The 14,285-nt window shown below is 35.7% G+C and overlaps 1 protein-coding gene across 1 annotated transcript in view; it reads right to left on the reverse strand.

Moving 5' to 3' along the window:
- Positions 1–262: 262 nt before the first annotated feature.
- STK26 (serine/threonine kinase 26) overlaps positions 263–14,285 on the reverse strand; it is a 51,684-nt gene continuing 37,661 nt past the window's right edge. The window contains exons 4-12 of the mRNA XM_031446196.2: positions 12,159–12,215; positions 7,522–7,630; positions 7,275–7,432; positions 6,247–6,432; positions 4,989–5,137; positions 3,939–4,032; positions 3,453–3,515; positions 3,235–3,371; positions 263–2,043 (exon numbers count right to left, since the gene is read on the reverse strand). Coding sequence (XP_031302056.1) covers positions 2,019–2,043; positions 3,235–3,371; positions 3,453–3,515; positions 3,939–4,032; positions 4,989–5,137; positions 6,247–6,432; positions 7,275–7,432; positions 7,522–7,630; positions 12,159–12,215 — 978 coding nt within the window. The 3' untranslated portion in view covers positions 263–2,018. The remainder of the gene's footprint in view (positions 2,044–3,234; positions 3,372–3,452; positions 3,516–3,938; positions 4,033–4,988; positions 5,138–6,246; positions 6,433–7,274; positions 7,433–7,521; positions 7,631–12,158; positions 12,216–14,285) is intronic.

Raw genomic sequence — 14,285 nt, forward strand, 5'->3', positions numbered from 1 at the left:
CCTAGGGAGGACAATTTTTGAGTGAAAGAGGACTCTATTAATAATTTTGTCAGGACAGGAGGCAGAAAACAGGAAGATGTTCAATGCTTATTAGGATGTGAAGAGTTACAATCAATGCTTATAAAATGTGAAGAGTATCTCCTGGTTTCCAATGGAAACATCTGTGTTAAAGTTCCAACAAACGCATTAAAGGGTAAAAGGGAAATAATTTAAAACAATTAAAATAACATACCATAGCCCCCTCAAGAAAACAAACATTGAGGACCATGAAATTTAAATATTTATTTTTAACCCCCCAAAACACTGAAGTATGCTTCACCGAGAAACAGTTTACAGGACTAATACCTATAATGAATAAGCAATACCACTGTCTATTCATGATGCAGTTGTGCTGTAAAGTTTCAAATAATCAATTTAAAAACTTGTTGCTTTTACTTTTAGAAAAATACTCATTTCATCCATGATATGAGGTGCAAAGTTTTTACCAGACCGCTACAACTTATAAACTGTAATTGAGTTTCAGTTACATAGCAGGTGAAAATTTTAACTGAACTATTACTTCAAAATACAATGTGTTAAAAATAATTGTTACAGTATAGGCACCAATGAAAAAATTTTCTTGGCAGGTGACACAACAACTTATTCAAGTGTCTGTATTATTAAAATAAAAAAGGAGAGGTAATGGCCTCTTCGACTAAAAACTGTATTCTTGAACATCTTTCTTTTAACATTTGGCAATTATTCAGATTTATTAAAATGACTTGTGCAAAAACCAAATTGTGCAGATCAGAACAATAAAACATTAACTGTCAAAACTAATTAATATCACTAATTCTACAACTATAAAATATAGCCCCACTTCAGGATTTAGGCAGGCATAATATATATACTGGGCTTAAATGGAAAAGATATTACCCCCATAACAGTACCATAAATATAACTGAAAATTAACTGTACAGTCTAACTTACCTTTGTACGGACAGAAATCATCCTGTACTATGTTTATTTTCATATGAATCAGAAAATACTTATTTAAATATCTTTTCAAAAATGAATAAATGACGCTTATGTATTGGAGTTATGAAGAAAAAAATGTATAAATAGTTTAGAAGACATTTTACTACCATGACAAAACTATGCTGGTGTGAGTTATATTCATACCTGTTGATCAGGTATTTAAAATCACAAGATGATCAGCTTCTTTCAAGGTCCCCAAATTTAAGCATGTAATATGTGATTTGAGTTGATTTCAAAAATGAATCCTGACCAATTCCTCCAGTATCACCAAAAACCCACCCTTGGCCAAGTTGGTATTGCTTTAAATTTCCAACCATGTTAAATAAGGGTCAATTGCCTCTTCTAAAAGAGAAGGTAAATAGTGCACACCAAGAGGTACCTCTGTTGCTACATGTTGCCTATAAATGCTTCGAACACAGGGCTCTCAAATGGGATCATCACTGAGCTGCCTGGAACATCAATACCAACTTGGTAGAAGAGTCCGTAGTTTTCCAGGTTTCATTTTTAAGAGACTAAAAACTTGTTTTAAGAATGTATGACTTGTTTCCACCTCCCCACCAATAGTCATTTTTAGAATATGACTGTGTTTGTTTTTTAAAAAGTGCGTTTTGAGGCTTGATGATTTACAAAAGTTGAATATTTAGGATGACTTTGAAAGACCTGTATGTTTCATGAGTGTACAGTTAACTAAAGATCAAAACATGAAAGGCATTCATCCTAGTAACTTAAGTAATTGACACCTAAAAGCAAAACTGTATCTCAACATTGACTAGAATACAGGTGAAACTATAGTATTAAAAGTTATTCCTTACAAAATAATCTCTTTAAAATATAAAGTGATAAACACCATCACAAAATAGTAATAGCTTCTTCCAAATCTTCAATGTTGCAAAGATCCAAAAGGCACATGGAGCTCATGAGTTAAGCATTGTTAAGCTTGAAGTAGCTTTGGTGGGTTTCTCTGGGTCCATATGAAATAGAAGCCAATAACAGCAAGTTTCTTAGGGGGATTCATCTGCTGAACACCTATAAAATTAAGGAAAACTGAAATTGATATACACCTATGCAGGTACATATTTTTCATCTGTATGAATGCTGTATGGAACTGATTCAGCCAACCGAATTCTCTCTGTTGAGTCTCATGCAGATGTTCAAATATAAAGAAGATCAAAAATCCCCTGTGCGTCTGATTTTACAACTTCCAATTGTTTGCAAATTGGAAAAGAGAAGGGGATGTTTCCATTAAAAACGAAGGGATTTTAAGAGGGGCTTTAGCTTATGAGTATAAATAGGCTTTATCAGCTAGAAGGATCTATGAGAGTATGCGTTTTACAGGCTGTACAGTTTGTTTCAACTTGATCCTAGAGGCATCACAAATACAAACAAATATAAAGATGCATGAAAAGTGATACAATGGGATTAAAGCTAAGGTTAGTATTGCTTTATAACTTGCTTGAGCTAAGGAGTTGTCTCTGTATAGGCATACAGAAGTCTTGTTTAAGAAGAGAATTGAAATATTAAATATAAGAACTTAATTGAATGTAAACAAAGTTAAACCCACAGTTCAAGAGACAGTATAGAAACTGAAGTCAAACATAAGAACCTTTTATAGTCTTCTTTGAGTTTATCTAAAATCTTTTCCTTAACTTTTCTTACGGGGGTTAAACTTCATGAACTTTAGCACTGAAACTATGTGAATAGCAGTGTGATAAGAGTAGTGGAAAGAATGAAAGCATTCTTAAATGGTATTTACAAGGGTCCAAATAATGTGCTCCATGACTTTTTGACTAGACTCCTACTAGCAGGAAAAGGGGGGGGGGGAACCCAGGCCATTTCATTTAGTGGAAAACTACCTTGCAATGCCCGAAGATGATAATTCCAAAAGCTAATCTTAAAGATGGATCACAAACAAGTTTTCAAGTATACGATTATTAAGAATTGACCTTGTAGGGGAGGGTATATCTCAGGGGTAGAGCGCATGCTTAGCATGCATGAGACCATGGGTTTGATCTCCAGTACCTCCATTAAATATAAAAAATAATAAATAAATAAATAAACCTAATTACCACCCCCCCAAAAAACAAAAAAAAATGAATTGACTTTGTCAGGAAAAATTAAAATGACTGAATCAAGTAGGTAATTATATTATTGCATCATAAATCCACATCCAGCAGAAAATGTCAAAACAGGTTTTTAAAAATCACATTTCAAGCTTACTTTTGAAATTTTTCAATTAACTTCTTCACCATTTTATCTGTGATGCCAGGACAGGCAGCTTCAGCCACGGCAATACTTTTCTCCAGTTCTTCAATTGCCTGATTCCTGCTAGCATTATTCTCATCCTGCTGTTTAAGCTGAGAAAGATCAATAGTTATAACATTTAAAATGACTAACTTCTTAAAATAGATATCCAAAGCGAATCAATCTGTACTTACTTCAGCAAACGCAGGTGCGATTATCATAGACAAACAGCTCAGGGTTTGCACAAGATCTTGCTCCTTTGAACAAATATTATAGCTTATATACATGAAATTAAAGTCATCGTTTATGTGCATTAATTTGAATCCTTCCCCCGAAAGACCCAATACAAGGCAAGTCTCCATGCTTTCTTCCCATCACTAATTCCCATCCATCATCCAGGAGGCCTCTAACTTCTAGAATTACAACTGATATACATGATTCCACTGGGTTTAGATATCTCTAGGTAAAATGCATTTTAAAACATACCAATGGCCACTTAAATGAATTCTATGACCTTTTCTTAATTAGCCCAAAACTAGTGGCAAATGAAACATACTATGGACACAGTGAGGTAGACAGGCAGTTAGGGGTATTAACTTCTAACAATTTGGGGCCATAATAATCTCACTACATAGTTCAAAAAGTCTATCAAGGGGAAGTGATCATCTCCATATACGTACTGCCCCATTCTGTAGTTTCTTTGGATCAGGCTTCTTTCGCACGGTGGTAAAACTCCACTCAGGATGAGTGTTGTTTTCCCTGCTGGTGGATTCCCTAAGGAGATTGCCAAAGAGACTTCTGTAAGTTCCTAAATGATTCAGCTTGGTGAAAACACGAAATCAATGCACCCAGACTCTGAAGAGAGAATTGTCCCAATGTATTAAAAAATCACTTGATCTCAGTTTCAGGTAGACACTACTTTCTACTGAAGAGTAGCAGTGTTTCTCAACTCTAAATGTGTACCAGAATTACGTGAGACCACCTCTTACTATCTTTAAAGCCCTGCCCCAACCCCTTCCCACTGACTAGATCAGAACCTCCTGCAGTGTGGCTTGTGAATTTTTTAAGGCTCCATGCTATTTTTTACCCCATTCAAAAGTTGGGCAATTTCTCATAAATGTAGGACTCAGAGAGTGTTATCTAAAGAAATTTGGTATTGCCTTTGGGTTGATTCAGCCAGTGGAATAGTAAATTCTGGTGTAGCCTACAGACTTTCTAGTCTAAATTAAGACATGGACTTAGAGGCTAAAATGTTAACATAAATGCTGCAGTTAAAAAACAGCACAACTGTTTAGGGGATACAAATCAGATACAGGTGAATATTTAAATGTACCTGTTTGGTACATGGCCAAGAGGTGGGAAAGGTTAGTTCTCCAGAGAGATTTTTTTTCAGGTTGTCACCAAAGTATGAGAAGACATAGCTCCTGATCACTTTGGGCAAACTAATAGAACACTTTTAATTGAGTCTTGTTCCAAAATTTTGTAGTGTACTCAAGTATCCACTAGGGGTTAGACCGAGACCATTTAAAACTAGAGCAATTCACTTCTAAGAAAAACATGTTCCCAAATTCATTCTACTCGGATCGTGATTTTAAAAGATTCTCAGTCTAAAGTAAAACTTTAGAATACAGTTTATATTTTACGCTAGAGAAAGCATATTGGATTGTAGTTAAAAGATATGCAACATTAAAATGGGCTAGCTACGTAAAAATTAAATAATTTGTACATACGAATCAGAACCCTCAGAATCAGATTCATCGTCACTGTGTCCCTCTGCCTTCCATCTCTTAAATCGATCGATCAGCTCAGTCAGATAAGAAGTCTTCTTTGAATTTTTCACAATGAATTTATGCTTCAGAAGTTCTTTAGCTGTAGGACGCTAAGGAACGAAATAGGTAGGATGCGTGAATATTTTTCTAGGCTCTTTGTGATTGCAAGGGGTGATAAGAAATCATTTCAAATATTAAGCTGAAAGGTGTAAAAGTATTTCTGTAGACCTGAGGACAACAAAAATGCCGTAGGACAATGGCTAATTCTATTTTTGAAGTGGTTTGAGGCAACCAAATTAAATTCACTACCTTGACACCAATTTGTTAAAGACCAATGGGTAAAAGATGGCCTACCTACCAGCAAGCTGGCAGCAGAGAAACACATGGCAGGATTTTGATAATTAAGTAAAATTTTAAAAACATTTCAGAATAATGCTTTAAATACTTTTATTATATTTACTGTAAATTGAAAAAAGGATGAAAACTAGCAAGGCTGTATTATTTTTATTATCTGCACACATATGACCCCCAGATTAATCCCTTCTCCATCACATATTAATTCATATTGCATCTAAATACAAATACCAGGTTCTGTGGGGGCTATTTTCCCCTATAGTATTTTATTAATATCAGAATATTCATTAGCAGCTTAAATGTAGTTAATCACACTTAGACAGTTCTTGTATATTTCTAGTTTCTAGAAGTCATCCGACAGCTTTATTTTAAAAACAGTAAAACAACTATAATCAAATTTTCCAGGTAGATGAATGGAGCTCATTAGGCTTCAGGAAAAGTATACAATGTCAATGTTGGAATTTCTAAATGTTAAATTTAAAATAGTGAAATGTAAACATCTTTTCTTGAAAAATGAAAACACAGCTGAATAAAAATCAACTGTGAACAGTTACACACATATCTTAATAATGACATTCTAGTAAATGAACTTTACTTCCTAAATTTCTTTCCCTCTGAAACAGGAAATGATCAACAGAATAAGGAAGAAGCTAGGGACCACAAAAAAAAGATGCAGAGGAAGGAGAGAAGGAACTACAGATCTTGTGAACTGAACAGAATTAGCAACAGAGAGGGAAGAATCAGGTTCCTGGGATGGATCTTAGACAGTTTTCACACGCATTGACTTCCTCACTGTTGAACAAAACCACGTTGGCTCTATGTAGATCTAATAATAGAAAACAGTAGAAATAGCATATATACTCACAAATGATGGATCTTTGTTCAGGCATGCATCAATAAACTCCTTAAAGGATTTACTAAAATCTCCGACAAGAGTTGGAGGATTATTTTTTGGAATAAGAAACAGAACTCTCATTGGATGCATATCGGAGTTCGGGGGCTCTCCCTTGGCGAGTTCAATAGCAGTAATTCCCAGTGACCAAATGTCAGCCTAAGGTAAGGAAGAAAAAAAATTACCTTGAAATTCCATTCCAACATATTGCCACAAAATAGCCTGTGGAACCGAATGGTCATACAATATTAAAATGTCTCAAGAAATGTGATGTTAATACATTTTTATTAATAGAATTCATTTAGTTAAAAAATTATCAAATTTCCCACTTTGTGCCAAGTACTGCATTCTAGGCACTGGGGATTCAGGTGGTGACTAAGACAAAAATCCCTGCTCTCAAGAGGCTTATGTTTTAGGAGAGACAGATAAATAAATAATATGATGTCAGATGGTGCTAAGTTTTGTGAAGGAAATAATAAATCAGGATAAGAGAATATTGAATGATGGGTGAAGCGGCTGCAAGTTTACACAGCATGGCTAGGGAAGACTACTCTGTGTAGGTAATGTTTAAGCAGAGACCTGATTGGGAGGAAGGTTATTCCAGAGAGAGGGAAAGGCAAGTCCAAAGGTCCTGAGGCCAGAAGGTACTTGCTATGATTATGGGACAGCAATGAGGCCACTGTGGCTGAAGCAGATAGAAAACAGAGGAGAGTGATAAGAGATGAGGCTGGAGAGGCAGACAAGGGCCAGACTGTGGAAAGGCACGTATGTAATTGTAAGAACTTTGGATTTTATTTCAAGTAGGAAGGGAAGCCATTGAAGGGAATAGGGTCCAAATATTACCAGCATCAAGGGAACTTATTTTTTAGCAGCAACCTCTAACATGACTCTAGCTTTAGAAATACTTTAAATGGAAGGAGAATTAAGGCAGTTTATTAAATCAGATAGTATGCTAATTAAACTTATTAAAAACAAAACAGTTTGTACAGGTAACACTTTACTTTTGAGTCATAAGCTGACTGTTGAATAACTTCAGGAGCCATCCAAAATGGTGTTCCCACAAAGGTGTTTCTTTTAATTTGTGTATCTGTCAGCTGGCCAGCAACTCCGAAGTCAGCAAGTTTAACATCTCCTTGTTCTGAGAGCAGGACATTGGCAGCTAGGAGGATAAAAGAAACGAAAAAAAAACCCCTCAGCTTCCTCAGAATGCATCTGTTTTTCTCAGGTTCATGTTAGACTTTTGTATACCTTTTATGTCTCGGTGAATTTTCTTTTCTGAATGCAGGTAGTCCAGACCTTTCAAAATTTCCTTTAGCATGGTAGCTATCTGGACCTCATCAAATGGACCAGCTCGCAGCTGAGGGGCAAAACACACACACACATACATGTAAAACTTTGGAATAATAAATTTCAAACTTGATATTATCTTTGAAATAAGGGAATCACTTAGATATGTGAAGCAGTTCTGTTTTATTAAGCCAATCTTTAAACAAATGAGAAAAATTCAAAAGGTGAGGAAAGAGAGTTAAAAAGTTAAGTCAAGGGGTTGAAAGGGTTTTTAAATGATTAGAGTCAATATTGAAAGATAACACAAGCAGTGTTACCTATATACCAGCTCCAAATCCTGAGGTTCTTAAATATTTATGTCAAAGATCTAAGAAATATGCTTAAATAATAAGAGAACTAGCTTTTTTTTTCAGATAGGAAAAAAAGAAATCAGCTACTTAAATTTTGGCATTTGCTGTTTAAAGCTTATTAAATATTTACACTGAACTCATTTTTAGATCAGACACTCCATGAGATTTCTGCAGCAACTCAATTTGATCATATAGGTCAGCTGTAGCACAGTTCTTAGCACTTATGTATTAATGCATATAGCCTTTTTTGAGACTCTGATTTAAATTTTAACTAGGAATATAATAACTAAACTATTCAGACTTTCATTGTAAAAAAAATTATCAAATCATGGAGGGATACGGGTTTTCAAATAAATGTAACACATTTCCCTTTCTTTCCCCATCCCTGTACTAAAGCCAGTAGTTCCAACTGAAATACAAGGAAAGCAATGATTAGGTTTCAGGAGAACTTGTAATGGAATATCTGAAAATCTCTCTTTAAAATAAATGGTTATTTTAAAATTCTGGTACCTCATAAAGCACAAACAGTGGACTGTACAATATTATTACAGGAAAGGGTGGGAATCTAAAGTCAGAGCTGAGGTAGAGTTCTGTTTGCTGGAAGGAGGGAAGAGGTGGTGAAAATCAAATATTGCCCACTCTGCCTCACACTGGGAGGGATTCACAGCTCTTTGGCACCTTGTGTATTTCATCTTTCATGAATGCCATATTTATTCTGAATAAAGGGCACTTTCATGTTGAAATTTAACAGCTTAAAATAGAACACATACTTCAGTCTCACTATTTAATATTAACTATGGTCTGGATATACAGTATACTCCAGGGATGTTCATAGTTCAATAGGTGCCTTTCCTAGGTAACATTACCTATTTGCTTTCAAATATATCAACTTGTGCCCCAAAAGTTGCTATTCAAACAGCAATGATTAAAGTCATCTAAAAGGTGAAAATGGCTTATTTTTATTGATTGCTGGCAATGAAATTCTGAAGTACGATCAGATAATTTAAAGACAAACGTCATATTACTTAAGATTAGTACTTAGTATCACTGATCATAAAATGTTGACAGGGCTAGAGGAGGTATATCCTCAGTTACTTAGAAAATTGGGCAAGATACATATAAGGGGTACTAGCTATCATTCTGAAGGATTTCTAAAGGTGGCCTGGATAATACAGAATTTTAATGCAGAATTTAAAAATATATATTTAAGTAAAAACAAACAAAAAGGGGCCCTAAAGACCCATTAATTTATCTGGTATACTTAGGTCTAATTTATAATTCAGTAAAAGTAAAATCTCACTTAAGTGGGTACTGGAGGAGGATGGGAGGGAAACCTCCATAGCAGGGAAATGGGGATAGAACGGTGGTAGAGTTGGGTTTTTCTTGTTTATTATCAGAGAGAAGACGATCCCAAACCTTGTGGTTAAAACATTTCCTTAGTCATGATGATAATAATCAGAAAAGGAGAAATAAGGGAGTTGGAAAGTGAAGGAAGGTAAAGTAGATGGAACAGAGATTGTTCTTTTTAAAAATTTCCAGTGCAACCTTGGGAGAAATGATGCCCAGATCTTGGTCCACTGTACCTGGAGCGCACAACTGAACTTCTCTCCAAAGACTGAAGACCATACCATGTCTCTAATAGCTAATACTCCTGCCTCCAGGGCAGTGTGCTGGCCTTGCGTAATTTCCCTCTGTTGTCAACTGAGCATATGCAAGACAGTGACGTTTTCTCTTTCAAAGACTGTACGTACAGTTGTGGGCCTGGGCCGTTTCCCTCAACTCCTTTGACTTCCAACTGGCCCTAATACAGCATGTTATGTTACGCCGTCTCTTACGGTTACCATGTTGTTTTCCCACTTTTTCCCTTGGTGCTCATGTTTTATTCTATTAGCTTTATTACCTGTGTTTTTGTTGTAAGCCACTGTAATTCTTATTGGAAAGAAGTAAGGTATAGTAAATTCAATAAAATAACATACAATATGCTCAAAGTCTGTTCACATACAACTAAATTATGGGTAAGAATGGGAGGGAATCTTGAGGTACACACTACATAATGTTGACATAAATTACTAGTCATAATCATATTCCATTAGTCAGGCACCAGTTTAAAGGGATGAACACTCTCTACCCAGCATCTCTCTTGTTTTCTCCTGTCCCTGGTAACAGTGCCTTCCTCTAAGCCTAATCCTTTCTTTGGTCCCCCAAATGATAGCATTCATTTGTACAGCAATATATATGAGGAACAAATAGCACATTTTCTCATCATTTGCTCTCCCTACAAAGTCCAGTTAAATGAGGTTTATAATTAATCACAATATCATTAAATGTTAGAGCTAGAAAAACAAAACTAGAGAGATTACTAATTTCTTTGTTTAATATTTGAGGAAATTAAGGCACAAGTTCAATGGCAGAACTGGGATTAGGATCTCGGTCTCTTGATTTGTAGCCACTACAGGGCTAAAAACATTTTTATGTTCATTGACTTTATGCTAATTGCTATGTGTTCTATTTAGGAAGAGATCAGAATGGCAGGATGAGATTAAGATCTCACAATCATTTCATTCAGAAATTTCATAAAACTGACCAAACTACTACTGGGGACACAGATTGTATTAGTTAGGGCTGGGCCAGTGTCCAATGCTTAAACTTGCTATCTGTGTTCCCGACGAAAGCCGTGCACTAGCTTTGCCAATGCCTACAAATCAGGGAAGTGACATGGCGAGCACCTTAGGGGACTGGATAAGGTAACTGTGATAAATTTGGAAAGGGCTTGTAATATTTAAAAAGTGGAATGAGGATCATGGAGCAATTGTGAGGCTTCTTGTGGAGCTAATGAAAAAACGATTGCGTAATAAAACTATGTGACAGGACAAATAGAGATGAGATCACTTAACTGCCGGGGGAGAATGAGCTCTGACTCTGAACGCATGAAGGATTATTATACAAAGAAACACCAGTTATGCTCTCTCACTAGAGAGGAGAGAGAAAGAAAAAAATGAACTTGAGCTTTAGGATATAAGAATTACATTAGACGCAAGGAAGGATTACCTAACTTAGCAACTGATTAAACTGAAATGAATTCCTAGTAGATGAGTCTCTCCATCAAGTTTAATTACCATTTCTTTAGAATGGTTTAAGTATGGTTCTGTCTAAAGGGAAGAAAATCGCTTTTGGTCATTTCTATTCATAGGATTATTTGAAACTTTGGAGTCATTGGCAGTCAGGATGAAAGGCTTTTAAAAATATTTGATTACTTTCAGTCAGACAAACTCATCTCCACTTTAAAAATGAAGAATTAAAATATTACTTGGTGATCTTAATCATCTAACACTTTATTTTTAGAAACAGCATATAATTTCAAAGCAGAAGCATATTATATAAAAGCATATGATATTAAAGATAAAACAGAACTTAGTACAGCTTCTTTGTTTTATAGGATATCCAAGTCTAAGGAATTTATGTGTCTTGTTCACAGTCATAGATTTAGTTAAAAATAGAGCCAGCACTGTAACCTCAAACTCCCAGTGGTCCTTCTACTACACAAAGGTGTCTCTAGTCGTTCCTATTGAATTTTAAATACGATGTCATATTACTAAAGATTTTAAAGTGGGAGAGAACAACACTGATAGAATCAAACTTGGTGGAAACAAACAGTGTTTCTCAGAAACATTTTGTGCGTGAACACATTTTCACGGGGTGGAACTTTTCCCACACACTATAGGATTTTAGCAGCCTGGTCCCTGCCCACTGGAATGGCTATGGCACTTCTAAGTCACTGTGACAAAAATGCCATCACATTTCCAAATGACCTATAGAGGGGCAGAGAGAACTCTGCAGAGAGCTGGCTCTGTAGGCCTACTTGGTTAGAACCCAAGAGACATTTTTAGTGACAGTTACCTGAATGATGTATTTTTAAAAACGTAAGAATACTCAATCTTTTCTGGGATAAGTATGTAAAGCAAAACTCTAAACTGATAGCAACTGTCGCACACTCATTCCTAATTTCATGGCGGGGGGAGCTTTATTTTATTAAGCTATTTGTATTTCTTATATACTCTTAGAATGCCAGCAACATGCTCCATCCTGTACTACAGTTCAGTCTACACAGGAGTAGTGGTCCTGAAGAGAGACTGAACATATTAACTAAAGCAACCACATAGCTTGCCTCCAAAGCCATTGCTTACTCCAATTTAAAAAAGTGGAAGTATGGATGTGAATGTGTGTATGTAATTATTTTAAAATACTTACAAGATCCAGTGCTGAACCGCCACCCAGGTATTCCATTATTATCCATAATTTTGAACCCTGTAAAAGCCACAAAACAACTTAATAATTATAAACCTAAGCCAAATAATTATACTAACATAAATGTTAAATCTGACATACTAATGTACTGGTTCTAAAATATAGGTTTAAAATTAATTGTTTGGAAGTCAGAGTATATTTTCCCATAGAACATTACAAATGAAAGTTAAGTTCTCAGTCTTGACTCTCCCTGAAACCTATTTAGCATATGAGATAGCTTAAAAAATTAACAAATTATTGTTTCCTCCTGTCAAACTATTAGCAATTTTTATAAAACCCAGAAAAAATAAATAATAGATTTAAATTATTATTTTGAATGATGACATTGAAAGGAAAAGATAGTTATATTAAAGAATAAGGGAGGAAATGAAGACTGTAGAAATTGTGAATGGGGTTTCTGGGTGCTTCTAATGTGATTTCAGAGTTTGAGGACACTGGAGACCATGACTTATTTTAGTTTTTGGCTTTTGTTTTAATGTACTTTACAGCTTTTATCAGCCATGATTAATGGGGCATTTTTTTGTACATATACTCCTAGAAAGAATGCTGTCCCCTTCTTGTCTCTCAAGGTAAATGGATAAGAGAAAGGGAGTGTGTAGCTTTAAAAGCATTATGAATACTCCAGGTAGAGTTAACTTCACTGTATGTTGTACAAGAGCAAATGGAACTCATAGGGGGAACACGTGTAATTAACTTACAAAACAGGTGTATACATATACACATCATGCAGCAATATCTGATAAAAATTGGAATAAATCATTAAAAAATTTTTTCAGCTATAGTTTGAAATACTGGAGACATCTCTCCATACCATTTCATGAGTGGTATTCTCTGAATCTTTGTTGGACCACAGAATTGACTGGAAGTGGAATAGTTGGTTTTACTATACTGGCAAATAGCCAAGTTGTGAATAAACTGTGTTCCAAAAGTCCACTTTTAAGTAAGATGTTAGGAATTTGGAAAGCAAGCGTTTTCCCATAAAAATAATGCCTAGGTTCCTGGAGCAGTCCCCTCCAAAAGACAATTTAACACAAAGGTATCAATAGCATGGCATAAAGAATACCAGAGGAAATACTATTTATACCATAACAATGTTTCTAGAGGGGAAATATATTCAGTATTGTGCTTCAACTTGGGATGCCAGCAACACATGTCTCACCTGTACAGTCCCAGCTATGGGATGAAGATTCTCAAGCTATTGCTGGTAGTCTTCAAACTCTAAAATCCCTGGGAAGTACTCAGGAGTTAAGTTGCATTCAAAATTTCCATGTGTCTCCATGAGGCTGGGGCTTTATTATTGGAAGAGAATGGACTCCAGTAACATGATGATGAGTATTTAAGTGACACTGTTGTGGGGGGAATGGGATGTTGCTTAGGGGTAGGGACCAGGGAGGGAGGGCTCAGCTCAATTAAGATGAAAGATCCTCCTTTCTTTCCTGACACTGACACTGTGTAGGATGTACAAGAGGAAGACAGGAACAGTGCTCCTCCCCAATCTTGACATCCTCTCCCTCCTGTCACAGCAGGCCAGCTTGAACTCGGAGAGAAAGAGCAGTGTCCATATTAGGAAGGAGAGGAACTAAATCCCCATAACAGTGGGAGGGGAGAAGACCCCCAGGAGTGGTTCATGTAACTTGTTTTCACGGATAGAAATTAGGCACCCAGAACACGAGAACTGTGAACCTGATGTGCCTTCATACTTTCTTCAACAGAGGAAAAGAAGTGCTTCTCACCATGCCTTACAGCCTGAGAAATTTTTTCTTTTGCCACAGTTTGTTTCTAATGAGTAGTATATTCTACCTTATGAATTCAGAATGCTTCCCATTCACCTGACATTTAAAAGAAAAATAAAAAGCTCTTATAAAACATGTTTATCTGTTTTGCAGTTCTGCATGAATGAAAGCACCTGTTTTCCAAGTGAAAAACAATGTCTTTTTTTTTTTTTGGTACTGATTCAAAACAGTAACTTACCAACTGTCTGCTCTTTACTAAAAAGTATTCATAGAAAGCTTAAAATGTCATTAAAGTTATGACTAAGCAACTTCCAGATCTGAAAAGAAGGCTTCCTCT

The sequence above is a fragment of the Camelus dromedarius genome, chromosome X (assembly GCF_036321535.1).
Source record: "Camelus dromedarius isolate mCamDro1 chromosome X, mCamDro1.pat, whole genome shotgun sequence".
Lineage (NCBI taxonomy): Eukaryota > Metazoa > Chordata > Mammalia > Artiodactyla > Camelidae > Camelus > Camelus dromedarius.